The sequence below is a fragment of the Giraffa tippelskirchi genome, chromosome X (assembly GCF_054371585.1).
Source record: "Giraffa tippelskirchi isolate mGirTip1 chromosome X, T2T-mGirTip1v1.2.pri, whole genome shotgun sequence".
Classification (NCBI taxonomy): Eukaryota; Metazoa; Chordata; class Mammalia; order Artiodactyla; family Giraffidae; genus Giraffa; species Giraffa tippelskirchi.
Genome location: NC_137289.1, coordinates 139,458,759 through 139,486,603, shown reverse-complemented (window position 1 = coordinate 139,486,603; position 27,845 = coordinate 139,458,759). Strand labels below are relative to the sequence as shown.

General features: G+C 45.6%; 1 protein-coding gene across 4 annotated transcripts in view; it reads left to right on the top strand.

The window, feature by feature from the left end:
• NHS (NHS actin remodeling regulator) overlaps positions 1 to 27,845 on the top strand; it is a 356,345-nt gene that overhangs the window by 266,786 nt on the left and 61,714 nt on the right. For all 4 annotated transcript variants that reach the window (XM_081564690.1, XM_081564689.1, XM_081564688.1 and 1 more), the window contains exon 2: positions 20,663 to 20,815. In XM_081564690.1, coding sequence (XP_081420816.1) covers positions 20,663 to 20,815 — 153 coding nt within the window. The remainder of the gene's footprint in view (positions 1 to 20,662; positions 20,816 to 27,845) is intronic.

The window sequence follows — 27,845 nt, the reverse complement described above, 5'->3', positions numbered from 1 at the left end:
TTCATATTACCTAAAATCTATGTGAGATTTTTCCCCCCAGTTGTTACTGTAGAACCAGTTAGAGTTAGTCTCAGAAGAGCCAGGCACTGGTCTATGCCCTGTACATAGATGGACTCACTTAATCCTCATAAGAACCCTGTGAGGGAGGGATTGTTATCATACCAACTTTATAGGTAAGGATGCTGTGGCGCAGAGAAGCTAAGTAACTTGCACAGGGTTTTACAGGTAACACGTGACAGATCTGGGATCTGATCCCAGGTGACGTGGCTCCAGAATCCCACCCTGGACCATCTGGCTACACTCCGTCTCTGCTCCAGTGGGCTCTGGGTTCTGGCCTTCTTTGAATGCAGACCCTGATGCTCAGGATATAATATTCTGAGTTTCTTCTCTTCGTGAGTGACCTTGGAGGTCCACGACAGGGAGTCATTTGTAAATGGCCTGAGGCATGAATTTGAGCCCCCAGAATATGAAAATGATACACAGGATTAAGCTATGTCGCTAGTGAGACAGCCCAGATCCTCACCTCCACCTCTGACCGTCCAGTGAAGCTTTTTTTTTCCTCCTTTTTCGGTCCACACATCCCTGGATAAGCAGTATCTACTATGAAGTCATAAAAAATGTTTCTTCCTTGTGAAAAGTGGCCGTCAAATGAGGAAGGGCTCTTTAGTCCAATCTGAAAAGGCAGTTGACTCAAGAGGGGAGGGGCAAGGCCAGCATAGCCATTTGACTCTTGAGGTAATTGCTAGTTGTGGTTATGTTGTCTGTCTACTGTTCTGTAAGAATCCACTCCAAAACTCACTGGCCTAAGAAACAACTGCCGATCTGTTGGTTCAAGATTCTGCAGGGTCGGGTAAGCTCCCGGGGCAGTTCTTCTGCTAGTCTTACTGGCAGTATGTACTCTGGGGGCTCGGCTCTGCTTCTGTCTCTGGATAGTCTCAGGGCTAGTCCAAGTGCCCTTGCCAGCAGGGTAGCTGGACTTCTTACCTAGTGACTCGGGGTCCCCAAAAGCACAAAGGCAGAAGCTTCCAGGCCTTCTCAAGGTTGAGCCTGTGACTTGTTTTGCCAACAGACTGTGAATACTGGTGGGGCGGAGAGAGACTACTACAGTGGTGAACTCTGAAGGCTCTGTATTTACAAACTTGAGCATTCCCAGAGGTCTCAGGAGAAGTTGACTGTACATTAAAATGTAGGTTAAAGAAATCTATTCCTTGTACTCCAGTGGACAAAGACGGCTACACGTGCCTGGGTCTTTCTCCATCCCAAAGTCATGATCCATTTATGACCATGAAAGCACTGAGGCTGCGGATGTAAGTGCTCAAAAGGAAAGGGGACTGAAGTATGTGGCTTCTGTTCTCTTGTCCTTCCCAGACAGCGTCTCACAGGTATCGATTATTTTTTACAAAGTATCAGTACACACCCTCAAATAAGAAGCATACCAGTTGGATCAGGACACAGAAGTCCCTCTGACATCCACCTCCTCTTTCCCAGCCTGAGATGACTGAGCACACACAACGGGAGCACCTGGCTGCCTCAGGAGGGACAGCTGCTCTCCCGCAGCAATGGGCTCGTGGGTTCAGTGTGTAGGGGTTCCATTTCGGATCATCCTCCCCAGGCCCTTAGAGGTGCAGCGGCTACTCTGATGCACCCACACAACCCCTTCCTCCTCAGGACTCGAGCACTCGTTCCCCAGCGCTGGGCTTGGCTGGCTGACAGCTCACAGCCCAGTCCCTCTTTGGGAACTGTCCTTGAAGAGAGCTGCCTCGCTCAAGGTCACACCCCTTACCTTCCCAGGTCAGCACACAACCAGCGACTGGCCACACTGCCTCCATTGAGGACAGTTCTGCGCAGCCACCCCAACTCCAGAGCTCCCTCATGGGGCTGGCTGATCCTTCGTTGTGGCGGGGATCAGCAGAGGATCCCTCCACAAGCAGAGAGAGAAGCTTCTCTCTGCCCAGTCCTGCTCAGTTCCCTCCCTGACCCAAAGAGCTTTTCCTGCTAAGCTTCCCACACTCCAGTGTCTATGTGAAAGCCTGCTTCCCGGAAACCTGACCCAAGATAGGTGGCTTGTACCGGGTTACCTCCTGCTGAGGATTGGGCCACTGTGAGCACACACAGAAGCAGGCCACACAGCATGGGCCGTCCCCAGACTCTTCCAGTTGGGCAGAGATGACAGATGCTGAAGCAGAAATGTGAGAAAAAGAGCAAACAGAAAGTGACGGAGTCCTAAGTCAGTCTGATGCCTCAGTGATTTTTTCCCCCTCCTTGCCCTACCCCTCACAACTTCCCCCAAAGTTACTTTTTTTTTTTAGGGGATGGGTGATTCATGACATTGATTATATGGTGAACAATTGTGCCTGAGCACTCTCCCACCTGATTATTTCTTCCTTTGGGCATGGCACTGGCAATCAAAATTTATCTTTCAAATTAAGGCTATAATTATATTTTGATAAAGATCTAGCAATTCAATGAGAATGAAATTTTGAGGGTTGCCAGGATACGGATGACTCTGGGTTATAGAGAAGGGTTTGCATGCGGAATACTAATAGGTGGTTCAGCACTCTTATCTAGACCTTGCCAATAGCGTCTGATAATGCAGGCCCATCAAGCACTGTGTCTCTGCTATTATTCTAGCAGGATAAAAGCGATGAAAGATATAAGCAGGGTTTTATGAATGAAAAGGTGATTCATCAGATGTCTTTTGGTCTATTGCACTAGAGTTAAGAAATAGAGTAGTAATTATGTGGTGTTACCTCAAAATATAGGAGACAAAAGCTTTCTCTTATTTCCTTGCCTCCTCTTTTATTGTAAATAAAAGCAAGCTGTCTTAGATATTGGGTTATTGTTACGTGTTGGGAGTTAGGGACCTGCATTTGCAGTGGTGTTGACTCACGGGAAAACGGGAACAGTAAAATTATGTGTGTGTTGTATTCTAATTTTCCTGTAATTCCCTTTTACACTGATTATTACTCACTCATTGGTTCAACAAATGTGGAGTCCCAAGTATGGTGCAGGACCTGCTCAGGGACCTAAGAAAGTTTAAAATGCATAACTGCATATGAAAATAATAAATAACAGGACATTACAGTAGTACCCAACATGGCTCTTGGGGGTGGCAGCAGGGGTAATTTTAAATTTGAGATATAATTTAACAGACAATTAAGTTGTGTACACATCTTAAGTGTTGAGTTCAGTGACTCTGACACGTACATTTGTGCAACCTAAGTAACAAATAGTAATTACCATCACCCCCCAAATTTTAGTACCCCTTTCCAGTCAATCTTCTACCCCCTTTGTCAGCCATTATTCTGATTTCTGTCCCATAGATTAGATTTGCTTCTTCAAGAGTACATATAAATTGAACCATACAGTATGATGCTTTAAAAATGCCTGGCCTCTTTCATTCAGCATAATATTTCTGAAATTTACTCATGTTGTTTTATATATCAGTAGTTCATCCCTTTTTACTGCTGAGCAGTAATCCATTGTAAGAATATACCACAGTGTGTTTATCTATTTAGTTGAGCTGTTTCCAGTTTGGGGCTATTATGAATAAAGCTGCAAAGAATATTTTTGTACAAGGCTTTTTGTGGATTTACATTTTCATTTCTTTTGAGTAAATATCTGGGAGTGAAAATGCTTAGTCATAGGTTAAGTGTATGTTTCATTTTATAAGAAACTGTCAGAGATTCTTCCAAAACAGTTGTACTACTTTACACTCCCACCAGCAATGTATCAGTTCTAGTTGCTTTGTATCCTCAGTAACACTTGGTATGTCAGTAGTCATTACAGTGGATATGAAATGGTATCTCATTGTGTCTTTAATTTTAATTTCTCTGACAAATAATGTTGAATATCTTTTCATGAGCTTACTAGACATTTGTATATCTTCTCTTGTGCACTGTCATGAAGCCTTTTCTTCATTTTTAGTTGGGTTGTCTTTTTATCATTGATTTGTAATACCTCTTTATATACTCCGAATGAAAGCTCTTTATCAGATATATGGATTACAAATATTTATTCCCAGTCTGTGCCTTGCCAATTTGTTTCTAAATGGTAGTCTGTTACTATACAGACATTAAAAAGTATTTTTTTACAAAGTCCAGTTCATCAGTGTTCTCTCATATGGCTTAGTCCCTTAGAGCCCTGTCAGAGAAATCCATTTCCCTTAAGTTCGTGAAGATTTTTCTCATGCATTTTGTTCAAGAGATTTTATAGTTTGAGCTTTTATGTTTAAGTCTGTGATCTTTCTGTAATTACTTCTTGTGTATGGAGTGGAGTAGGGGTCAAAATTACTTTTTTTCCCCATATGTATATTCAGTTCCAGAACCATTTGTAAGACAAAAAAAACTTTGTTTTAACCCCCATTGATTTAATGCCTTTTTCCAAAAAATCAACGGTATGTGTGTGGGTCTATTTCTGGACTCTGTTCTGCTCCATTGATCTATATGTCTACTGTCTTGCCAAAACCACACTGTCTTGACCTCTGTAGATTTATAGTAAGTCTTGAAATCAGGTAGCATAAATTCTCCAAATTTGTTCTTTTCTTTCAAGATTATTTTAGCTATTCTAGAACCTATGCATTTTCACATACATCACAGAACCAGCCTGTCAATTTCTTTTAAAAAATACTGAGATGTTGATTGGCCATTTATTTGGACTGATAGATGAATTTGGGGAGATAGACATCTTTAACAATGTTGTGGCTTCCAGTTCCCAAATATAGTATAGCTTTTGGTCCCATGAGCCGTCTATAATTTCTCTTAGCTTTGTAGCTTTTAGTGTAGAAGACATGCAGTCTTTTGTTAGACTTAAATATTTGATAGTATTGTAAATGGTATACCTTTTTATTTAATCCTCCATTTTCCAGTATTCTTGCCTGGAGAATTCCATGGACAGAGGAGCCTGACATGGACAGAGTCGGACATGAATGAGTGACTAACACACTTTCTTTATTTAATTCTCCATTTTTGTTTACTAGTGTGTGTGTATGTGTATATATACATACATATGATAAGTTGCTTCAGTCGTGTCCAGCTCTTTGTGATCCCATGGACTGTAGCCCACCAGGCTCCTCTGTCCATGGGACTTTTCAGACAAGAATACTGGAGTGGGTTGCCATGCCCTTCTTCAGGGGATCTGCCCGATCCAGGGATTGAACCTGAGTCTCTTAATCTCCTGCATTAGCAGATGAGTTCTTTACCACTAGCACCCTGGGAAGTCTCTCTTTCTCTCTCTCTCTGTACACACACACACACACACACACACACACACACACACACACACACACACATAATTGATTGTTTAAAAATAATTATTTATGTATTTGGCTGCAATGTGTCTTAGTAGAGGCATGCAGGATCCTCAGTCTTCATTGCAGCATGCAGTATCTTTGGTTGTGGCATACGAACTCTTAGTTGCAGCATGTGGGATCTCATTCCCTGACCAGGAATCAAACCAAGGCCCCCTGCATTGGGAGCTCAAAGTCTTAGCCACTGGGCCACCAGGGAAGTCCCCCTCAACAAATGATTTTTATATATTGACCTTATATCCAATGACTTATAATTTTACTCTTTAGTTCTAGCAGTTTTTGTCAGTTTCATAGGGCTTTTAACCTACACAGTCATGTTGCTGATAATGACAGTATTTGCTACTTCCTTTCTTATCCTTGTGTCTTATTATACTGGAGAAAGAGGATGTTTTGATTCCCTCTCAATTTTAGGGAAAGCAGCCAATGTTTAACCATTAAATATGATGTTAGCTATAGATTTTTTTGAGCAAGGTTATACAAGCTTCATACAATGTGTTGGGGAAAGTTCTCTATTTTCTGAAAGAACTTGTGTAAATTGGATTATTTCTTCCTAAAATGCTTTATGGAATTCACTGGTGAAGCCATCTGGACCCAGAATTTCCTTCGTGGGAAAAGTTTTGATTAAGAAATCGATTTCTTTAGGACATATAGGACTATTTATATTTTCTATTTCTCCTATGTCCTGTGCTAGTTTTTTCCATGAGGAATTGTCCATTTCATCTAAGTTGTTGAGTATATTGATACTATGGACTGGAGTAGACAAAGGTCAAAGATACCACTTGAAGTGGGACTTTGAAGAGAGGAAGGGACTTAGGCAGACAAGGAGGGGAGTCCTGGGGAAGCAGTGGTGTGAGAAAGACATGGAAGTGTGGTCACCAATGGTGTGGGTTGTTGGCCATGGATTATGCCAATCTGGTTGAACAAGTAGTTGTGGGTAAAGGAGAAGTGGAAAATAAAGTTAGAAAGATAGCTCAGATCTGGATCGATGCCAAACTGGGGACTCTGGACCTTATGTGGGCAATGAGAGACCCCTGGATGATTTTCATACAGGGGCATGATCTGTAGAAATGGTACTTAGGGAAGATTGGTTTGGAATGATGGGCCACTAGGAAGGAGAGACTGGTGGTAAATGCAGTTGTTTTTTTTTTTTTTAAGAATGGGTGCAATATGTAGGGGTGGGCACTGTCTTAAAAACAGGAGTCTGATAAAGAATGAAAGTAAAAAGAGGATAGTTGCATTTTTTAAAGGTAAAGACCTCTGAATATTTATTTCTCTGCACGTAACAGAATGTTATGCAGCTGGGACACACTTAGCACCCTGTATTATTATTGTCTCTGCTCCCACGTCCATCTCCTCACCTGGATATACACCTGTTCTCCAGAGGAAGAACCCAAGGTGTCTTCATGCTAAAGTACTAGCCAGGTAGTGGGCACTTAAGTACCATCAAGTGAATGAATGACCTCTCAAAGGACAAATGAATGAATGAATGGATGGAAGGATGAACAGGCATAATAAAGGAAAACTGTGTTAGTCAGGATAGGCTATATACTATGCTATGCTAACAGATAAACCAACAAAGCTCAGTGCTTTAATACAATAAAAGTTCTATTTCTCCCTCACGCAAAGTCTGACATAAGCCTAGAACATGTAGTTCTCAAGCAGCGGAGGAAGAGAAGCAAGGCTTCTGGGAGGTTTTATAAGGAGCAAGCCTTGAAAAGGTGTACATTAATTCTGCCTGCATCCCACTGGCTAGGAGCCGACACTCTGTCATTTGGCCTCAGTCTGACAACATAGGAAGCTGAAAATGTAGCTGTATATGTGAACATTTGGTGAGCACTAAGGACAAGACGGGTAACAGGGAGCCCTAAAACCTATTTGTTATCGCTTCCAGCCTAAGAGACACCAAAAGCCTAGAGACGCTAGGGACTCCTGAGGACCAGCTACACAGAGAGCAGGCTAGTTCTGCCAACAGAGCTCAGTCTCCCTGGCCTACCTTTTAGTTCTTAATAGGTATCACCTCAGGGCTCGCTTACTGCTAACTAATTTTTAGATGCCAGCTCCTCCAGAAGGAACTGTGAGCAGAATGAAGCACTAATAGACTCCACTGCCGGTTACCCAGTAGCTGCAGCCAGAAGCACAAATGGAGAGTCGTGATGTGGGTCAGGGCAGGAAGTTTTGATGATGAACCTCCCAGGAGGCAGCAAAGCAGTCCTGCTCCGGGAGGCATCTGTGCTGAGCTCATGCCAGCCGCCTAAAAAGAACTCCAAATCCTCTGTGATCTGGAGTCTCCTATTTGAAATCAAAGCAACCGCGTCGGCAGGGCCCCAAATGCATGGCGAGGGCGCTGTGGCCCTGGGAATCGCTGCTGCGGTGTATCTTGTGTAGCCAGGGGCACCTGCCTGGAGGGGGAAATACAAAGAAGGTAGCCTCCCTGGGCTGTAGTTACTGTTTGGTTTTCAGAGCTGGCATAAGGGTCAGAGATGATGAAGGTGAAACAAATGGCCCAAAGTACAGCACATAGTGGTTTCTTAAGAAAAGGTGTCCTTGAGGATGATGGTTGATAGAGCAGGAGAAGAGGGTCCCTCTCCCACCTTTTAAGACTATCTGGGGTGGGGCACCACTGTGGGGAGCGAGCTGTTCCCTCCCCCACCCCAGGCCACCTCCCTAAGCAGGGCTGCGGACAGTCCCCACAGCTCCGCGCCAATCGGTGGTAGATGTGTTTAAATAGAGTGAAATTAAAAGTGCTATTTCTATTTCATTTAAATGGCAGAACTCTCAGAAAATGAGCCATCAGAGTAATGAGAAGTGAAGCAATTGGAGGAAATCGCGACAGAAAGAATTCCAGGCGCTATGGTAACTATGAGAGGAGGAAAGGGAGAAAGCCGTTTTCTCGTGCCCTTTGCCTCGAGCTTTCTGTCCTTCCCTCCCGAGTTGTGCTGCCCCTCAGGCTTTCCAGCAGGAGCCCACCTCGGGGCCTTCACTTCCGCTGTTCTCTCTGCTTGGGATTGCCTTATAGCACGTTTCCCTCACTGGACGAGGCGTCTGCTCCAAGGTCACCTTGGCAGAGAAGCCCTAAGTAGCCATCTTAGTTTGGATTCTCCCCGAAGTCGACCCTGAGCCAAGGGCTGGAGTGCAGGTGGTTTAGGGAGCAGTGCACGCGGGGAACGCCAGCAGGGTGTGGGGAAGCGAGCCGGAGGGGCACAGGCCGAGGGGGCGCATGTGCTGGCCAGCAGTCACCGTGGGGACCATGGAACTCAGGCCTGCTGAGCACCTTGGGGAGAGGGCCAGAGCACTCTCAGGAGTTGGCCTAACCTCGAAGGATGAGGGCGTCTGTCATCTCTGGGGCCACTCCTACTGGCATGAATCATCTCGTACTTCTTGCTTACCCTGCTCATGGGCCAAGCACTCTCCCAGGGCGGGGAAGACAATCACCAAAGGCAGAGGACCTTCCTGCATCTAGGTAAATGCTGGGGAGATGTCAGCAAGGCACTGAGCTTGTTGGCTCCTCCCCTCTTGAACCCTTTAGCTCCTCCCCTCTTGAGCCCTTTGCTCTGCTTTTTGACTTCCTCACAGGACTTGTACCACCTGATCCCGGATCTGGGTGTTGATTGGTCCACTCCAGGAGGCCAGACTCCCTCTGCCTCAGGCAGGGACAGCATCAGAGGCTGTGCAGGGACCATCTGCTGAATGAATATTCAGAGAAGATGGCTCGTTGTTGTCATCGACAGCACCATTATCCTCAGTGCAAGTGGGAAGAGCAGGCCTGAACTAAGTTGTAGCAACAGAAGTGACGTTTACCCAATGGTGGGCCATGTAGGTGCTGGCTGAGTGATCTGCTGAGCAGGCATTGTTGTGGTTTATGTGCATCTGTGTCAGTGGATACAGAGTGAAGAGAAGAGAATGACTAGTCATTTGTTTCTTGGTAAGATTTTTCTCAGTACTTAACAATTTCATTCTTGTCATGAGTGAAATTATCATACTAGCTATTACTCTAGTCCCATACACCAAACGGGAAAAAAACCAACACCGGGACTTTCCTTAGAGGCTGAAAAATGTAATGTATCCAAAAAGAGCAGGCTATTCTTGATCTTGACCCAGGCCCTCGCTCAGCACAAAAGGGAAAGGAGTATGAAGGGGACAGAGGAAGGGAGTGACAGAAACGTGTGGTCCAGGGAAGCAGGAGGCAAAGCAGGGGAGGGGGAGGGGCTAGCGGTCTCTGAGTCCTCATTCACAAGTGAATAGTCACCTAGGTAGGATTTTCTTAATTGCTGAGATGAGACTTATTGTTGTTGTTGTTCAGTTGCTAAGTCGTGTCCAACTCTTTGTGACCCCATGGACCCCATGGACCCCATGGACTGCATAGAGCCTTCTGGGGTCTCTCCAAATAAATACAACCACCCGAAAGGCCCAAATCCACACTTGTTACTGAGAAGGCCCCAACAGTCCTACAGTTCAGGCCTAGAATGGTCTACTCTGGGCCACTGGCTTGAACTCACCCCAGGAGGAGGGAACTTCTGGCATCTGTTACCTGTGAAAAGGCAGTTTGCTTGGACAGTCCCGGCAGAAAACCCTACCACACAGGACACTGGTATTTCTGCAGTGGGCTTTAGCCAGTAGCCAATATCTAAAAAGGATCTGGTTGAGCATACTGACACAGTGGTAAGAAAAATGGGAATCTGGATACCGCTCTGTGTCACTTGTCCCAGGTGGCTTTTGTTCTGGAAAGAACATTAACTTGGGTAGATAAAAGTTACATAAATGTTGTGCTCACCAAAGCTATTGGTTTGACAGCCTTTAAAAGAAAGTTTAAAAGAGAGAACACTGGCTGAAGTTCATTCTTAACTGAGATCACCACATTGTGTTTAAGTACTACCTTTGCTCCACTATCATTACCTCTTCATGTAAACCTCCTGCCCTAATATCTAATGTCCTGCAGAAATGACAGGAGGGGCCCCCATGACAGCCCAGTGAGAGAGGTCTGTCCCCTGCCTACACAGGACTGCATCTATACCTTTCAATTCATGGGCAGCTTTGGGGAAACAGCCAGTTTAAAAGGTGGCTTATGGGTTGTGTAAGTGTAATGAAGTAATAAATGCTTCTCATTTATTCCTGAAAAAAAAAAACAGATTAGCCACCTGTTTTTTCAGTGGGTGAAATTCTGTCACAAATGCCTTGTTCTGAGGCTGACCTCTTGATAGATCAAGCAAGGTGACCTCTGTGCAACTTGGACCACTGCTTGGGCTCAAAACAGATCTTGGAGCTGGTGTCTCATGCCATTCGGTTTGCAGGTTTAGTGGCATCTGTGTTTTAACCTCAGTTCCTCTTGCAGCAGGGGTCTGAGGCTGTAAAAGAAAAACCACAGTAAGGGAATTCCTTGACTCTTCATGGTTATGGATTCTTCACCCGTTCTTCTGCTCTTGGTCCTCTGCCTTATTAGTCTGGCCTTGGTGTCTGACCAGTGAAGCTCTGCTTTGTGACATTCGAAGAAAGTTTCTATCTGGAGCAGGCGGGGAGTGTGAAGGCGAGAGCCTGTGCAGGGCTGGGCCACTGGCTCTGAGGGCACAGAGGAGACAGTGTCTTGCTCTCCAAGATCAGTACCCCGCTGCATGAGCATTGCCAGCCTGTTGACCTTGGAGAGAATGGAGCCCAGTATTGGGCTAAGTGGGTGCGCGCAGCTTTCACAGGGTAGGTGACTTAGGGAGGCGTGTGTCAGGATAAAGAGTGGCTCTGCCTGTAGACGCCTAGAGATAATTTGGAGGTAGAGTCTGAGAAGAGTGAGCAAAGTGGGGCGGGGCGGGGGAGCCAGCACTTAGCCAAGCAGTGGGAGAGCACAGTCCTGCTTCACATGCCCTCCACACAACCCTCATTTCTGTGGACGCCCCAGAGCGCCTCGTAATTCAGCCTGACTTCTATGCATTTGGTTTTCAAGGAAAAGCTTTTGTTAATGCTGACTGTAAATTGAGGGGGTGGCTTTAAAGATGTTTTCTGAAGAACAAAAACTGGTGCAGATTATCTCCCTCGCATGCCATTGAGTCTAGCCACAGTGAATAACCCTGCTCCCTATTTGTTTCCTCAGCCAGCAGGTACTGAGCTCCTACTCTGCGCCTGCCTGTGCCTGGTGCTGAGATAGACACCTGAGAACGCATACAGTCTGACAGGGAAATAAGTGGCTCCCCTGTATGAGCAGGAACTGTCATACCGACCCTGGCCCCGCCAATTCAGGAATGATCCTAATTTGGGGAAAGATTGAGATCGGGATTGTGTTTGTGGTAGTCGAGAAAACATACCTTCTAAACACAGTGAAAGAGAAAGCACTCAGCATTTCCCTAAAAGTACAAATGACTTAAAGGGCCATAACAGCATCCATTGACATGATGTAGCAGTGAAAGCGGGATCCACTCTGATACGCAGATAAGGTATCAAAGTACTCACCCTAGAAGGGCAGGCCTCTGGCTGCACTGTGATCATCTAAGTTGAGGGGGTAGGACCTACAGAAAGCAGAAGCGAACTAAAAATAGAAAGGTAAAGAGGAATAGGAGAAAACCGTGTCCTAGGCTGAGAATGGGTCAAATGAGTAGCTATGGCAGCGACACAGTGACGTCAGTGTATTCATGTAATGTGAGCTGCCATAACATATAACCCCCAATATCTCAGCGCTTTAATAAAATTCAGGTTTATTCTTCACTTGCGCAATGTCAAAAATGGGTTTTTCTTCATGGGTGGGTGGCTCCTCTCCTAGCTGGAGTTCAAGGATCTCTGGTTTATCTTGGGAGTCTACCATCTTCCCTGTATGGCTTCTCAAGAACATGAATGATAACGTGTGGCAGATTTCCATGGGCTGTGCTTCCTGGCAGTGGTTCCACTCACTTCTGTTCACATGCTACTGCTAGACCGCCACAGATGGCTATACCCAACTGCAAGGGAGGTTGGGAAATGTAGTCCAGCTGTGTGCCAAAAAAGAAGAAATGACTTTGGTAACCAGCTAGGCCACACTGAGCTAGAGGAAGCGCTCACTCCACTAGGTTGGTTCCCTGTGGCCAGGTACCCTCTCTCTCACTTTTACTTTGATATCTCTGATGGCTAGTTGAGGCTCTCTGGCCTTTGTGGTCATCTACTGTCATTACTCCATGCCATGCCTCCGTGTAGTCTTGCTCTCTCTCACGCCCCACTGTTCTATTTCATCAGAGTGCTTATTATTACCTGATTACATCCTTCCTTATCTGTCAGTCTTTACTTCCTCACCTACCTCTGACCTGGATGTGAGCTCTGTGAGGGCAAGGCCTGTGTCTGTCATGTCCATCACTGTATCCCCAGTGCCTAGCATGGTGCCTGGCACATGGGAGATCCTTAATCACCCATTGTTCAATGAATGAATGAATGTGAGCCTACTGGGCTCTGGAGGTCTTAATGGCTTCGTGGAGGAGGTACAACTTGAGCTGGATATAGAGTAGCATTTTTCTGGGAGAAAAGAGATCAGGAGAAGAAAGAAGGCAGAGTAAAGGGGAGAGAAAAGGGCCACAAAGATGTGTGAAAGTGAAAGTCGCTCAGTCGTGTCCGACTCTTTGTGACCCCGTGGATCATACAGTCTGTGGAATTCTCTAGGCCAGAATACTGGAGTGGGTAGCCTATCCCTTCTCCAGGGGATCTTCCCAACCCAGGGATAGAACCCAGGTCTCCTGCGTTGCAGGCAGATTCTTTACCAGCTAAGCCACAAGGGAAGCCCCCAAAGATGTATCGATTGAACCATTTATGAAGTTAAGCCCCATCCATTAAATCAAAATAGTTGAGCTTCTACAACATATAGGTCCGTGTAGACTGAACCATTTATGAGGTTAAGTCCCATCCAGTCAACCAAAATAGTTGAGCTTGTACAACATATAGGTCCATATTCTAGACTTGCTTATCTGGAAGGTACAAAAAGTACAGAAGGAAGCCCCTCTCTAACCTTAAACAGCTTGTCATGCACTCGGCTGTGGGACACGGAAGCTGCTCCCCATGATACAGCAGGTTCTTCGTCCCAACCACCAGGGCTCTCTATGGAACGGCTTCAGTCTTCCTGTCCAGGATGGATGTGGCCTTCCCACAGAGATTCCTGCACCTGTGTGGGGCAGTGGTGTGGGTTAGAAAATGGGGGAGCGAGGCAGAACGTGGTATGGGTCTTTGGACTCAGTGGTGCTCACTCTAAGTTCCTGGCTCTATCATTCATAATCTTTGGGGCCTTGAGCAATTTCTTAACCTCTCTGTGACTGTTCAGCACAGTAGAGATGATCAGATGTGCTTCCTGGGCTTACTATGGGAACCAAATGAGATGGGCTCTATCACAGGCTAACGCTGTGCCTGCTCCATGCACAAGCTCACTGGTAGCATGGTCTTCCTTCCTAACCTGCCCCCTTTGCCTCACAAGCCCTGGTCCAGTGGCAGTCAACTCCTGGGACCAGCCCTGACCGACTCTAGCCTTCCTCTTGGGTTGCCTCACCAGAAATTGCCAACAGTCAGATCTTTCTTACCTCAAAATAGAAATCTCTCGTGGTTCTCTTCCAGCATTTTCCAACCTCCCGACGAATCCTGTCCATCACCTCTGCCCCCACCTCAAGACCACCTCTTCCCCATGTCCCTTCCCAAGCAGAAAGCATTTCTCCCACACCTGGCCGGCCCTCTGTACCTCTCTCAGGGTGCACACTTGGGCCCACTGGGCTCATCATCTCGTCTGTCTCACGTGGCTGCCAGGTTCGAACCTCCTGAGGGCCCTGACAGCATGAAGGGCAAGAAGGCTTGTATGTTTTTCTCAAATAAGCTGTAACTTACCAGTGCAGAAACTGTCAATGGATTTTAGTTAGTGATGAACACCTGAATGGGGCAATCAGGAACTTCTCTCATTTCATGTCCCGAAAGGATTATTCAGAACCTTAACAATCATCGTATTCAGCACCTTCAGTCATGTCATTTGCCTTTTAAACAAATTATGTCTTGCTATATCCATTTCTAGTAGAAAATATCCTAAAGACACAAAGGAAAACAAAAAGATACCTACAACTGAAATCAGTTGTCTTCTTGTAGTCATTTTGAGACTATTCAAATAGGAAATTATGGCAGTGTCGTGAAGAATCAAGATTTTCAGCACAAAAGAGATCAATTATAAAATCAGGTAAGTTAAATGAAAATCTGTAATCTTAGATTTGAATTGGAAATAGCAGTTTCAACTCAGCTTTTATCTTCACCTTCTAAGACTTACATATTTTCTAGTCCTATCGGTTGGAGCAGCTTAGAGGCAATGGGCACCTAGCAACAGTGAATACCCCCGGCATGCACGACGTGCTCTCTAAAGCCTGTTCCCTAGGAAGAAGCCCGGACTTCTTGGAGATGATCCTGGGATACCACACCAGGCCAGAAACTCCCACCAAGGCGGAAAGAGACCTTAAGAGGCCCAGCAATCTGCTCAAGGGCCCACAGGAGGCAGCTGCCCCTCTGCCCAGCCTTCTGGCCACGGCCCTCCTGCTGATGTTCCAACCAGGATCCAGATTTGTCTGACCAGGGCTTTTCACTGCCAGGCTTGGGGGATTTTGACAACAAATCCATTTTAAGCTACTTTGGCATTGGAGAACTTGTCAAAGTAGCCTGGCGCACAATCCAGACATCCCAGATCTGAAATGCAAATGCTTGTGTGCTCCAAGGGTCACATTCCTAAAACCCCCAGGCCAAGTAGTGCCCTTCCCCTTAAAACCCCCAGGCCAAGTAGTGCCCTTCCCCTTATCACGTCAGTGCACAGCAGGCAGCCTCACTTACAGCTCCCACAACCGACAGAGGAGCATGCTTTTCAGAACAGTAGTTCTGACACTTCAGCAGCCTTCAACCGATGGCTGATAGGAAGTGGGAGATAAATATCCCCACTCCCTCGCCTCTAAGGTGTGTGTTCTGCACTGGCTTCTAAGGGGTTCCAGCCTGTGTACCCTTTATTGGCTTTCTTCCCTTCGGTGTGTCACTTCCCTGCTCCCTGTACTGCTGGCTTCTTAGTATCACCTCCTGAAGCTTTGTCTCAGTGCCAGTCATGAGGAATCATTCTCAGAGCCTGTCTTCGCTGGGCTGATGGAGAGAAAGAGCCACTGTCCCTGAAGAGCGGGCCTCCCTCAGTCTTGCTGCAGACTTGGCTAGACTCAGGCTAACTGAGTCAAAAGAACACATCTTTTGTGACTCCAGATTCAATATATCACATGTGTCTTTTACAGACAGCACAGAACACATAAATCTCTAGGCTTTGCGGGTGGAAAGGTCCTTGGAAAAGAATTTCTTTTGGCTTGCAGGCTCATGTATTTATAGCTTCTTTGTGGGCCCAATAAAGAGCATTACTTCTCTACCTATGAAGATACTAACTAGCAAGTAAGTAATAAGTCTTAGTGGAGTGCAGTGGAGGGGTATGTGGGACCTTCTGTAAGTCTGGATATTTTTAAATTTTCCATTGTTGCTGGTGGTCTCTAAGTAATTTTTAAGAGTCTCACCTCTACCTAGGAGAAGAGATTTACTAGCATGTATAATCAGGTGTCATGTGCTAATTACCTTACTGTGTCATGATTTACTCAAGCCCAGGGCACCTGTCCAAGCAGACCAGAGAGTCTGGGCGCCATACTGGTGATAAGTATGCAGTGTCTCCTGAACAGAAAGGTGATTTTCATTCGCTTTCTCTGATCTGTCTCTCCCACTCCAGCTCCACTGTCTTCCCTGGAATGTGAGAGGTACTTGCGTTTGTAACATCACATCCGTAGTCTGAGCGGGAGTGAAGGGACTTTAAAACACCATATGCATCTTTGTGGTTAGAGTGCCTTCTTGCATCTCCATTTTCCTGCTTTCAAAGAACCAACCTCACCCAGTTCTTTGCAAATAATAAAAATAGCTTTGTGACAAGTCATCCTTCTCTGAATCTTAGAAGCATTCCTTAGTTATCCATCAGGCTCTCCTGAAAGATCCAATTCCTTATTTCTGATCTGTATTATCTTTTGTATACTCTAACTTGTTTGCCACCATGTAAAAGTGCCAGTGTCTTTTTAAGGTCTGTGGGGCTGACAAGGCAAGGGCAGAGCATCAGGCTCCCACTCTGGTTTAAGCTCAGGCATGCAAGTCTTGCAGACTGGCACAGAGGTGTCAGGACTTGGTGATGGAGTGGTTGCTTTCAGTTCAGGTTGCTGGAAGGAGGCGTATTACCTCTGAGAACATGAGAGCCTCTCTAGTGAAGCTGGCCTTGGGGTTGATCTATTTACTAGGTTGAACTCTAAAGAAGGTTTGTGTAGAGCAAAACGGTTGAACCTCACTCGTTTAATATTGTTTAGTCAAGTACCTACGTTGTTGCCTCAGTATCTCTTTCTGGAAAGCAGTGGTCCTCACTGTGTGGTCTGCAGACCAGGAGCGTCAGCATCCCTGGGAAACTTGTTCTCTGCTCCCTGGGCTGAACTGTTGCTGGCATCCTAAAATTCAAATGGCTGCTTTCTCAAACAACAGGTGAAACTTGTATGTGTTGTGAGTTGAGAGTTTTGGTTTGGGAAGGACAACTTAATAGATGCAATAGATAGCAAATAGTCACCAACGGAGAGGAAGGGAGCAGCGGCCAGGCCCAGTGACAGCAGGGGAGGAAGAGGCTGCCTAGGGAAGTGCATGGACCTGGCCTCAGGAGACCTAAGCTTTGTTTCCACCTCTGCCAAAAATCAACTCTGGGATCTTGGGTCATACCTTGGAACCTTGATTCCTTCATTAGTACCTGAGAGCGGTGGTCTAAGCAGTAACTTTCCATATGTTGACTGGTACCCAGAGCAAGAAGTACATGTCTGCATCACACCCCAGCATCCACGCACACACATGTACAAATGAACACATATGTAACAGAACCAATAGCTTCACCAAACAATACTACATGCGAAGCATGTTGGCATTTTCTATTCCAGTCTCTTGTATGTCTTTGTTTAAAAAATGCTAGTCCTGATCTGCTGAGTGGATTTCACAATCCACTCAAGGGTCATGCCCCGTGGTTTAAAAAAAACACAGAACTCTGTCATTTCTGATGTTTCTTCAGCAATAGAATCCAATGGCGCTGCCCAGTGCCCACAGGAATTTTCCGAAAACAATAGCTGAGCTGTGACAGATGGATGCGTGCTCACACACTCTGGAGGAAGTGCATGGTGTAGAACACGGCAGCAGAATGACCCACAGATAAACAAGAAAATGATAAACCATTTCCGGGGAGAACGTGTAGCGCTGCAGCTCTCACAGTGACTCAGAGAATTAGCATCTCGAAGTCACCGCACTGAATGCTGCCCAAGTTAGCTAATATCAGAGACCGGGGACATCCTACCTCTCAGAGAGGCCACAGGCTCCCTGATTATATGCAGCTTTCTTTACAGTTTCCAGAATGTAAGACACCCTACCCCCCACCAACAGTCATCTCTGGTAGCCTCATGTTTGTTTACACATGACTCACCATGAAGACAGGAAAATAAAAAAGGAAGAGAGCTCCAGACTTTTGTCTTTGAACCCAAGCCTGGCCCCTTCATCTCATCGGTTCCCACCACAGCAAGGGGAGCTAGTATTTAGTAAGCAGAGACATGTCAAGGAATGATAATGTCATGATCATTTCATTGGATTCTGTGAAGGCTCTAGGAGCCCCACTTATGGAGGAGGGGACAGAGGCCCAAAGATTTCAGTCACCTTCTCTGGACCACTGCTGGCAGGCAGAAACCTGGTCTCTCCACCCCAGAGCCCAGGGCCTTCCCCCAGTGCATCCTGAAGTTTGGTGATGGGTAGAAAGGAGAGGCACAAAGGGGAGACGGGCCTCCTTCAGCCACCGGGAAGGACAAACCCTGATTTGTAAAGATGGGGAACTTGAGTCCTGGACACGGTCAGTGACTTGCCCCAGGGCAGAGAACTGTGAGTAGCACCCAGGCTTCTGCTGGTCTTTCTATAGGATGTCGAGTGTGCAAACAGCAGCACCAATAAGGAAACAGTATTCCTAGTGTGAAGCTCTGTTTTATTTTAGAAGTTAGAGAAGTTTTTATAGGGGAAAAATCATTCTGGATCCATGCAGTGCATAAATAAATACACAGCCAGGTTTTCCCTGTTCCGTCGGTGTTAGAAAAGTCTAGGCTTCCTGACAAGTTCTGACGCTGAGGGGGTCCATGGTGGATGCTGTGTCCACAGCGCGGAATATCTGTGGTTCTCTGGAAAAGGCTGCCTGGCAGGGACAGACTGTGGACATTGGGCTCTGGCATTGGGCTGCTTCCTCCCGCACACTGGGCAGGAAGGGACGGAGCAAGAGGGGGAAAGAAAGGAGTTTCACCTGGTGACGTGTGCAAAGGTACACAGCTGGCGCCTAGAAGATCTGGGGTTGGAAACCAGCTCTGGCTTCCAAGCTGCTGTCTGTTCCCCAAGCAACATTGAGAGATGTTGGCCTAAAGGAAGGCTGACTGGGGGAGGGAGATGTGAAGTGATAGTCATATTCCAGAAGTACAAACAGCACTGCAGACAGAGACCAGAGAACCAAAGTGCTGAAAGAATTGTCCACAGGGCAGTGTGATGTCTTTTTAGGCTGAACTTACTGTCTATCCCCTGGGAACTCTGAAGGTCATGGGCTTGTTTAGACCTTGACAGATAGTGATGTATCGACCACAAGGTTATGGTCACTGGGTTCATCTGAAGTTGGTGTCCACCCGTCTTATGGGAAGGTGAGGTTCATCTCTAAGGACAGGTGGAGGCTTGGGTTTAGGAACTGTTGGGAAATATAAGAATCAGGAGTAAATAGAATCCTGTGCTGAGTCTCTCCGGCCCCCAGTCTGGGGTTAGTACTGGCCTTTCTTCGTAGAAAACCACTGGAGCCCGAGTCTCCACGCCACTAGTGTTCTCTCTGCAGCTAGTCCTTCTCCCAGGATGAAGCATGTAAAAAGGGAGAATTCCCTGGTGGTCCAGTGGCTAAGACTCTGAGCTTCCATTTCAGGGTGCCGAGGTTCGATCCCTGGTAAGGGAATAAGATCCACATATCCCGCTACTAAGAGATCACATGCCGTAAATAAGACCTGGTAAGTCATGTCCAACTCTTATGACCTCATGGACTGTAGCCTGCCAGGCTCCTCTGCCCATGGGATTCTCTAGGCAAGAATACTGCAGTGGGTTGCCATTCCCTTCTCCAGGGGATCTTCCTGACCCAGGAATCAAACCTGTCTCTACTGCATTGCAGGCAGATTCTTTACTGACTGAGCTCTGAGGGAAGCCCTAAATAAGACCCAGCACAGCCAAATCAAGAATTAAAATAAGTACCCCCATGTACCTGTAAGTTACAGTTACATCATCACTGTTGCACTGTCCAACAAAGAATCCATGTATCCACTATGCACTAATATGGTATGGACCTGGCTTCCTCACTCCCCCGCTCCCCCACCAGGAATCAAACCCATGACCCCTGCATTGGGAACCAAAGTCCTAACCACTATACCACCTAGCAACTCTCAAACGGTAACCTTCTACTTCCCCCCACTAGCTCTGAGAACTTACCCTCAGTTTACAGCTCAGTCGGTAAAGAATCTGCCTGCAATGCAGGAGACCCGGGTTTGATTCCTTGGTTGGGAAGATCCCCTGGAGAAGGATATGGCAACCCACTGCAGTACTCTTGCCTGGAGAATCCCATGGGCAGAGGAGCCTGGCAGGCTACAGTCCATGGGGTCGCAAGAGTTGGACACAACTTAGCGACTAAATCACCACCACCACAGAGGTAGATATCCTACCAATCCTGATGCTCGCACGGTGCTCAGGAGTTCTGCAATAATTCCAAAGGCGTTGTGTACTTCAACACTATGTGTACTTTCCCTTCCTAACACACTTATTTAATAAGTTCTTTAATTCTCGTGCTCTTACTTAGGCAAAACTAAGGAAGCTGAGCAGTGCTTTGAATGATAGCAGATAGTATAGTGGATAATATATGGCTCAGTGGTAAGGTTTGGGAGATAGGAAGTAAGACAAGGGCACTGATCAGGTAGGCATTGGGAGCAGCTGTGCAGAACTATGTAATTCTAAGGCCCTGAACCAGAAGACTGGTCCAGTCCTTCCTCTGGTGCTTCTCTGCCTTCCTACAAGGCAGGACCTCAACCCACTCTGAGGCCTGGCTCAAAGAGCCAGGGTCGCTCGTCCCTTGCTTGGGGGGGCAAAGGTTGTCCTTGTCTGTACTGGCAACTTTAAACCTTTCTTGAGCTCCTCTGGTCAATGCAGCAGACTAGATTTCCACTGTGCCCAGGCCCTACTCCTGTTCCCCTCCCCGCCCCGGGGACAGCGCAATGCACAGCTAAAAGCTCTCCTGTCTAATGCCCTGTTTCCCTCTTGGTCTCGCAGCTGTCTCCAACCTGGACGTCGAGAGCAAGCTGAGTGTGTACTATCGTGCACCGTGGCACCAGCAGAGAAACATCTTCCTCCCAGCCACCAGGCCACCCTGCGTGGAGGAGCTGCACCGCCAGGCCCGGCAGAGCCTGCAAGCCCTACGCAGAGGTGACTGATCTCGGGCTTAGGGGCTTTTGGGGGAGAGAATTTGGAGCTCGTCCCCACAAGGGTTAGGGTTGTTCTGTGTCCCTTTGGTCCCAACACCTCCCCTCATTAGAGCAAGTACTTGGAAATGCTCCCTTTTCTACCCTGAAATGAAATTCTTGGTTAGTAGAACCTGCCTATGGATATAATTAATAATAGCATTATGGCCTGAATATAGCAATAAAGAGAATTTAAAAGGACAATGGTTTATAATAATAATACTTGCAGAGTATAAATGGCCAGACATGGCAGCACTAGACGACATCATGGAGTCAGATGTTTACGCCTATCGAAAGTAGGTTCAGATTAAGTAGAGACACAAGTCATTCTGATCAAAAAGTACAGAGACATGAAAGTGTCAAGGGGCAAGAGGATACAACCATAGAAACTGGTGCATTCAGCACGTATTAAACATGAACCAAAAAAATAAAACACCTCTAGATTACAGTTACAAGAGAATTAGGTTTGACTCAAATACATTCTAGGCTTTTCCCTGAAAAGAAGTTCTGGTGTGTTAGCTGTGGAACCTGGGGCACTGATTCACTGTTCAGCACTGTCCTACACATTGTAGGGGGGCTCCCGTCCTTGGCTCCAGCCTGGTCCTCTATGAACCAAAAGCTTCTCAGGGTGGGTGTGGAGGCTTCTGCTCCTGTTGAGAACCAGTGATGTGATCCATTCTGCATCACAGCACATGGAGGCCGAGAGAGAGCAAGACACCTGTGAGGGCCACACACAACAGGGTAGGTACAGCGCCAGGGCCCAGACCTGAGCCTCCAGACCCCCAGCCAGAGTTATTTTCCTCCACATCATGCACTGTCCTAGGGAAGTAAATATTTTCAGTCCTCTCATAGTCCTGTGAAAGTCAGAGATAGGCACGCAGCCTCTTCTTCCACTGACTGCATTTTTACTACCGTAAAGCTACTCTACTTAGGACAAGGAGATTAAAACCTGGCATCATCCTTCCAGAGTCCCCTCCACTGGTGTCAGAATTTGGCATGCCAGATTTTTTGACCTTTAGATTTTTGCTGTGGGGACATATGGGGCCTGTACAGTCAGTGTCTTTGTTCCAGATACCCTATGCTACTTTAAGGAATGGTATTTGGTGAGAGTGTTAACATTCACATAAAAGGCTTTCATGTTACTGTCAAGATAGAGAAATAAAATAGCAAATGTTTTCAGCTTTTTTCTTCCTCATGTACATGACTTCTCCCTTTTCCCCATCCCTTGTCTTTTTCACCTGTAACACAAGAGCTCACGTCCTAATATCCCTAATACAATTGTTTCTGACAATTCTCCTTGGTTATTAGTAGCTGATACTATCAGCCTTATCATGAAGACTGACCGTCAGTATCCCCTCGACCTACCTCTGGCATTCTTACTATTCACCTGGATTTGATAGTTGGCTGAAAAGTTCTTTACTGATATTTTAGTGCCAGCCACCCTCCAGAAAGCTTCCTTAACAACACCCTTCCTGTTCCTCTGTGGCCTGGATTAGGCACTCTTCCCATAATAGCCTGTGCATCCTCCCATCGTGCCACTTAAAAGCTTATATCATCACCAACCACTTACCAGCCTGTCTCCTACCATCAATCCATGAACAAGTCAAGGATGAGGAAGATAGAAAAAAAAATTTTTTTGACTGACTGTACTGAGTAGCTTGTGGGATCCTAGTTTCCCAACCAGGGACTGAACCCCGGCCCTCAGCAGTGAGAGTGCTGAGTCTCAACCACTGTACCACTGGGGAATGACCATAGATTTTTTTTCTTTTTTATTCAGAGCATTTACTATAACCCTGACATAATAGGTTCTCACTCATAGTAGGTCCTCAATGAATGTTTGTGTGCCTGAATCAAATTCTGCAGAAAACTGCTTGAGCACTAGGGGTAGAGAATGATGACCGAGGAATCTGATCATTCTCACTAAATATTTTTCTGATCCCATCATTAGAGAGCTTCACTAATGTTAGCCCTTTAGACATAATTATTTTTATCCCTTTATTTTTATTCATAAGTCATCTCTGATTAGATTTTTCCAGATTCAACCAGATAACACTAAGCTGCTCATAAGCTACCACATTTCACTGTGTTGTCAGGTTTGGACTTAATGGCAGAACTAAAGAACAGCAAGTGCCAATATCAATTTTCCCAGAACTTCCTCCTGGGGGGCTGAGAGAGGGATATGGGGCCTCCTGGGGTTTCTAGGAAAGACGGAGGAGCTGTGTCTTGCCCTCCACACACAGGCTTGCTTCGTGGTTGTCTCCATAGCAAATCTTGGATGTAGTAGTTTTAATAGCACTGCAGAGAGCCATAAACAGGAATTATAGGCATCATAGAATTAAAAACATGCAGTGTAGAATTGAAATTAGAAAGTGATTTTTTTTTTTAAACCTTGTCCAAGAAACAGAAGCTTACTAGTGCATTTGTCAGAACACCACTTGCGCCATCTGGTGGCCATGACTAATTCTGACCTATCTGACAAGCCCTTGCTCACAACTGAGCTTCCCTGTAGGTGCTCTATTTAAACAGTTGGAGTATCCTGAGATCAGAACTGAGAAATCGGCTGCCTTTAAGATCTACTCTGCAGAACCCCCCTCAACAAAGTCAACTGAGGGGCCAGGCATTGTGGTAAACCTAGGATGCAGAGAGCAATAGCATGTGGCTCTTGCACACAAAGAATTCCTGGTCTAGTGAGGGAGAAGGGCAAGTAACTGGGTCATTTCAACACAGGGCCATGGGAGCTCAGAGCAAAGGCACTAACCAGGCCATGGCGCTTCAGGAAAGGCTCCTCAGAGGAAGCAATGCCTTAATGGAGTTCAAGTTATTAAGCCTCTGATTCTTCTTTTTTCCCCTTTTTTTCTTCTTAGCAGTTCTTTATGCCCAGAGCCAGCAATCGCTTGAAGTGATGCCAATGTTTACATTTGTAAGATAGCGACAGAGAGATTATTATGAGGCTATAAAGAGAGATTTACATTTTATATTTCCTTCTCTTTCAAGTTTCGGGGCTGGGGTCTACATTTCATTGGTCTAAGGAAATAAGGACCAAGAGTCTACCGCAGTTTCAGGCTCTAGTTGATAAATGTTCTCCCCATACCACCACCAGAAGGAAGTATTAGGGAGCCATTAATCTACCTGCCTCCTGCAGGCCTGGGGCACATGAAAGAGATGAGCTTTAGAAAGAGCAAGCGAGGAGAAGCTGAATGGGAAACTGAGTTGATATCTCCCTCCAGGCTCCGCCCTTCCTTCTACCTTTTCCTAACCAGTGACACCTATCTTTTACTCTCCTTACGATTTTAAGAATGTAGAAGCTTTTCCTCCCACCGCCCATTTAGAAAAGCCTACTTTCTCCTGGTAGAGAAAAATGAGGGTGGTGCTAGAGGTAGACACTTTAACATGACAGACATTTATCTGAAAACACCTTCCTGGAAGGGAGAGCAAGGTGGCAGAGTAGGACATGGAGCCCACCTCCCTCCACAAATACAGGAAAATTCCAGCTGCATCTGGAATAATCCTCACAACATACCAGCTAAAAGCCATCAGAAGAGCTCAACCAACCAAAGAGCCCCATATACCTGGGTAGCACTAAAGAAGAGGGACCTGCACCCCTGGGAGGGAGCTGTGAGAGAGAACTGGGGTCCGCACCCTGGGAACCTTCTTCACTAGCTGGGAGGTCTGCCAGGACAAGGGAGCTTCAGGGGTCTAGAATTTCCAAGAGAGGAGTGTGCCCATGCTACCTTGCTGCCAAGCAAGATAGAGAGGGACGGGCACTGAGCTGCTATGTCACTGCCCAGCCAGAGAGGTGCGCCTGCTGGTCTGCAGACTGCTAGGTGTGGAAACTCAGGCTTCAGTGGACAGACACGGGGCCAGGACTTGGTTTGGCTATGCAGAGATATCCAGAAGAGCCTGGAGTGTGGTCTGGGCTATAAGTGGAGGCACACACAGGAAGGGGCACAGATCCACCAAAGGAGCCCCAGTCGACGCAGGAAGGACTGTGTATGCCTCACAGTGGTGCACGGCTCCAGCCACACCAGACTTTGGAAGCACACACACACAACCCAGGGCTGACATCAAAACCAATTATCAGTGCTCCCACCACGGGGCACTGCTTCAGCAGGCATTAGGAGCTCATGCTTTGTGAGCGTGCACACACCGAAGGCCAGGCTGCCACCCGAGCCAATTATCAGTGTCCTCACAGCTGAGACGGGTCTCAGGGTGGCACCAGCTGATTTTGTAGGCGTGCACACTGGCTGGCAGGATACTTCTTCCTAGAGTCACATGTCCCAGCACACAGCTGAGTGTTCTGGTCTTACCTACCTCACACTACAGCCGAGAACCAGATGTCAGGGTTTCTATTCCAACTGGGGAGCAGACCCTGCCTCCAACAGAGCTGTGGCAACTACAGAGCAAAGAGGGGGCCCCACCCAACATTACAGTGCAAGCTCTGAGCAGCACAGCACCAAACACACCCTTCATCAAGGGAGGATAACGACCAGCACATGCTAAGGAAAGATGTGGCAGGCATCCATACCAAATACAGCCCTCACATCAAAACTACTAGACTCACACAGTCTATACCAGAACACTCCTACAGGAAAACAGTCCTTCAAGATCACAGGAGATAACTGTTCCTCCTTAATTCATGGAGTAAGAGAAATATAAGTAAAATGAAAATGCAGAGGAATTATTCCCACTGAAAAAGAATAAGAGAAATTCCCTGAGAGAAACAGACCTCGCCAGTCTACCAGACCCCAAGTTCAAAAAGGAAGTGATAAAAACACTAAAGATCCTAAGAAAAACTATTGATAAAAAGGCAGACCACTGTAACAAGGAACTAGAAACCATAAGGCAACCAATATTAGACAACTCAACTGCTGCGATAAAAACCAAGCTAAGGCAATAAACAGCAGACCAAGTCTACATAGCGGAACAAATAAGTCATCTGGAAGTTAACACAAGGCACCCAATCAGTAGACAGAAAGATAAATGAAAGAAAAAAATGAAAGCGACATGTGAGACCCATGAGATAATGTCAAGTATGCCAACCTCCACACAAAAGGGATTCCAGAAGAAGAAAGAAAAAAGGGGATCAAAATGGAGTTAAGAACTTGTGGCTGAAAACTTCTCAAATCTATAGAAGGAAACAGATATCTAGGTACAGGAATCACAGAGGGTCCCAAATGAGATGAACCCAAACAGATCCACCCTAAGATATATAATTGAAATGGCAAAAGTGAAAGATAAAGAGAGATTCTAAATGTAGCAACAGAAAAACAGAGTCATTTACAAGGGAATATAAAAAGGCTATTAGCTGACACCTCTACAGAAACTCTGCAGGCCAGAAGGGAGTGGCAACATGTATTCAAAGCTCTTAAAGGGGAAACTTGCAATGTACAATACTCTACCCAGCAAGATTATCATTTAGAATAGAAGAAGAGAAAGAATTTCTCAGACAAGCAAAAACTAAAAGAATAGAGCAATACTCATGAAAATATGTTCTACATTGATAATGACTAGAGAAATGTAAATCAAAATTACAGTCAAATATCACCTCACACCAGCCAGAACAGCCATCATCAAAAAATCCACAAACAGTAAATGCTGGAGACGGTGTGAAGAGAAGGAAGCCCTCCTGCACTGTTGGTGAGAATGTAAATTGGTGCAGCCACTATGGAGAACAGTATGGAGGTTCCTTTAAAAACTAAAAATAGAGCTACCGTATAATCCTGCAATCCCACTCCTGGGCATATACTTGGAGAAAAACATGATCTGAAAAGATACATGCACCCCAGTGTTCATAGCAGTACTGTTTACAATGGCCAAGACATGGAAGCAACCTAAATGTCCATCGACAGAGGAATGGATAAAGAAGCTGTGGTACATACAAAAGAGAAAGACATAATGCCATTTGCAGCAGCATGGATGGACCTAGAGATTGTCATACTGAATGAAGTAAGGCGGAGAAAGTGAAATGTCGTTATGATAACACTTATATGCAAAATCTAAGAAACAGTGATCCAAATGAACTTATTTACAAAACAAACACCAACTCACAGACTTAGAGAATGAACTTATGGTTACTGGGGAGGGGTGTGGGTAAAGGATAGTTAGGGAGTTTGGGACTAACATGTACACACTGATGTATTTGAAATGGACAACCAACAAGGACCTACTATATAGCACAGGAAACTGCTCAATATTATGTAACAACCTAATGGGAAAAGAATTTTAAAAAGAATAGCTACATGTATAACTGAATCACTTTGCTGTACACATGAAACTAACACAACATTGTTAATCAACTATACTCTAATATCAAATAAAGGCTTAAAAAAAGAATACAGCAATACTAAACCTTATCCTAAAAGAAATATTGAAAGGTCTTCCCTAAGTAGAAAAATAGCAAGAATCTATAGGAAAGGGAAATTCACAACAGGAAAGGTAAATATATGAAAGGATTGAAGATAACTTAGATAAGCCAATGCATGCATTAAAAAACAATTAAAATTGTGAAAGCAATTAAAACTATAAGGAACAGCAAAAGGATAAACATGAAGATCTAAAATAGGACATCAAAATCACAAAATGTGGGAGAGTAAGAAAATGTCGATTTTTTAGAATGTGTTTGAGCTCACATGACTATCAGTCTAAAACAAATAGCTAGAGTTACAGTTTAACACACTTGAAAACCAGGGTAACCACAAATCAGAATCATACAGTGGTCTCACAAAAACTAAAAAGAAAGGAACTCAAGCACAATGCTAAAGAAAACCATAAAACTACAAAAGGAAAAACAAAAAGAAGGAACAAAGAAGACATACAAAATCAACTGGAAAACAAGGTTTAAAATGGCAATAAATACATACTATCAATAATTACTTTAAATGTCAATAGACTAAATGCTCTGATAAAAGACATAGAATGACATACTAGATAATAAAATAAGAACCTACAATATGCAGCCTACAAGAGACCCACTTTAGGGTGAAAGAAATACATAG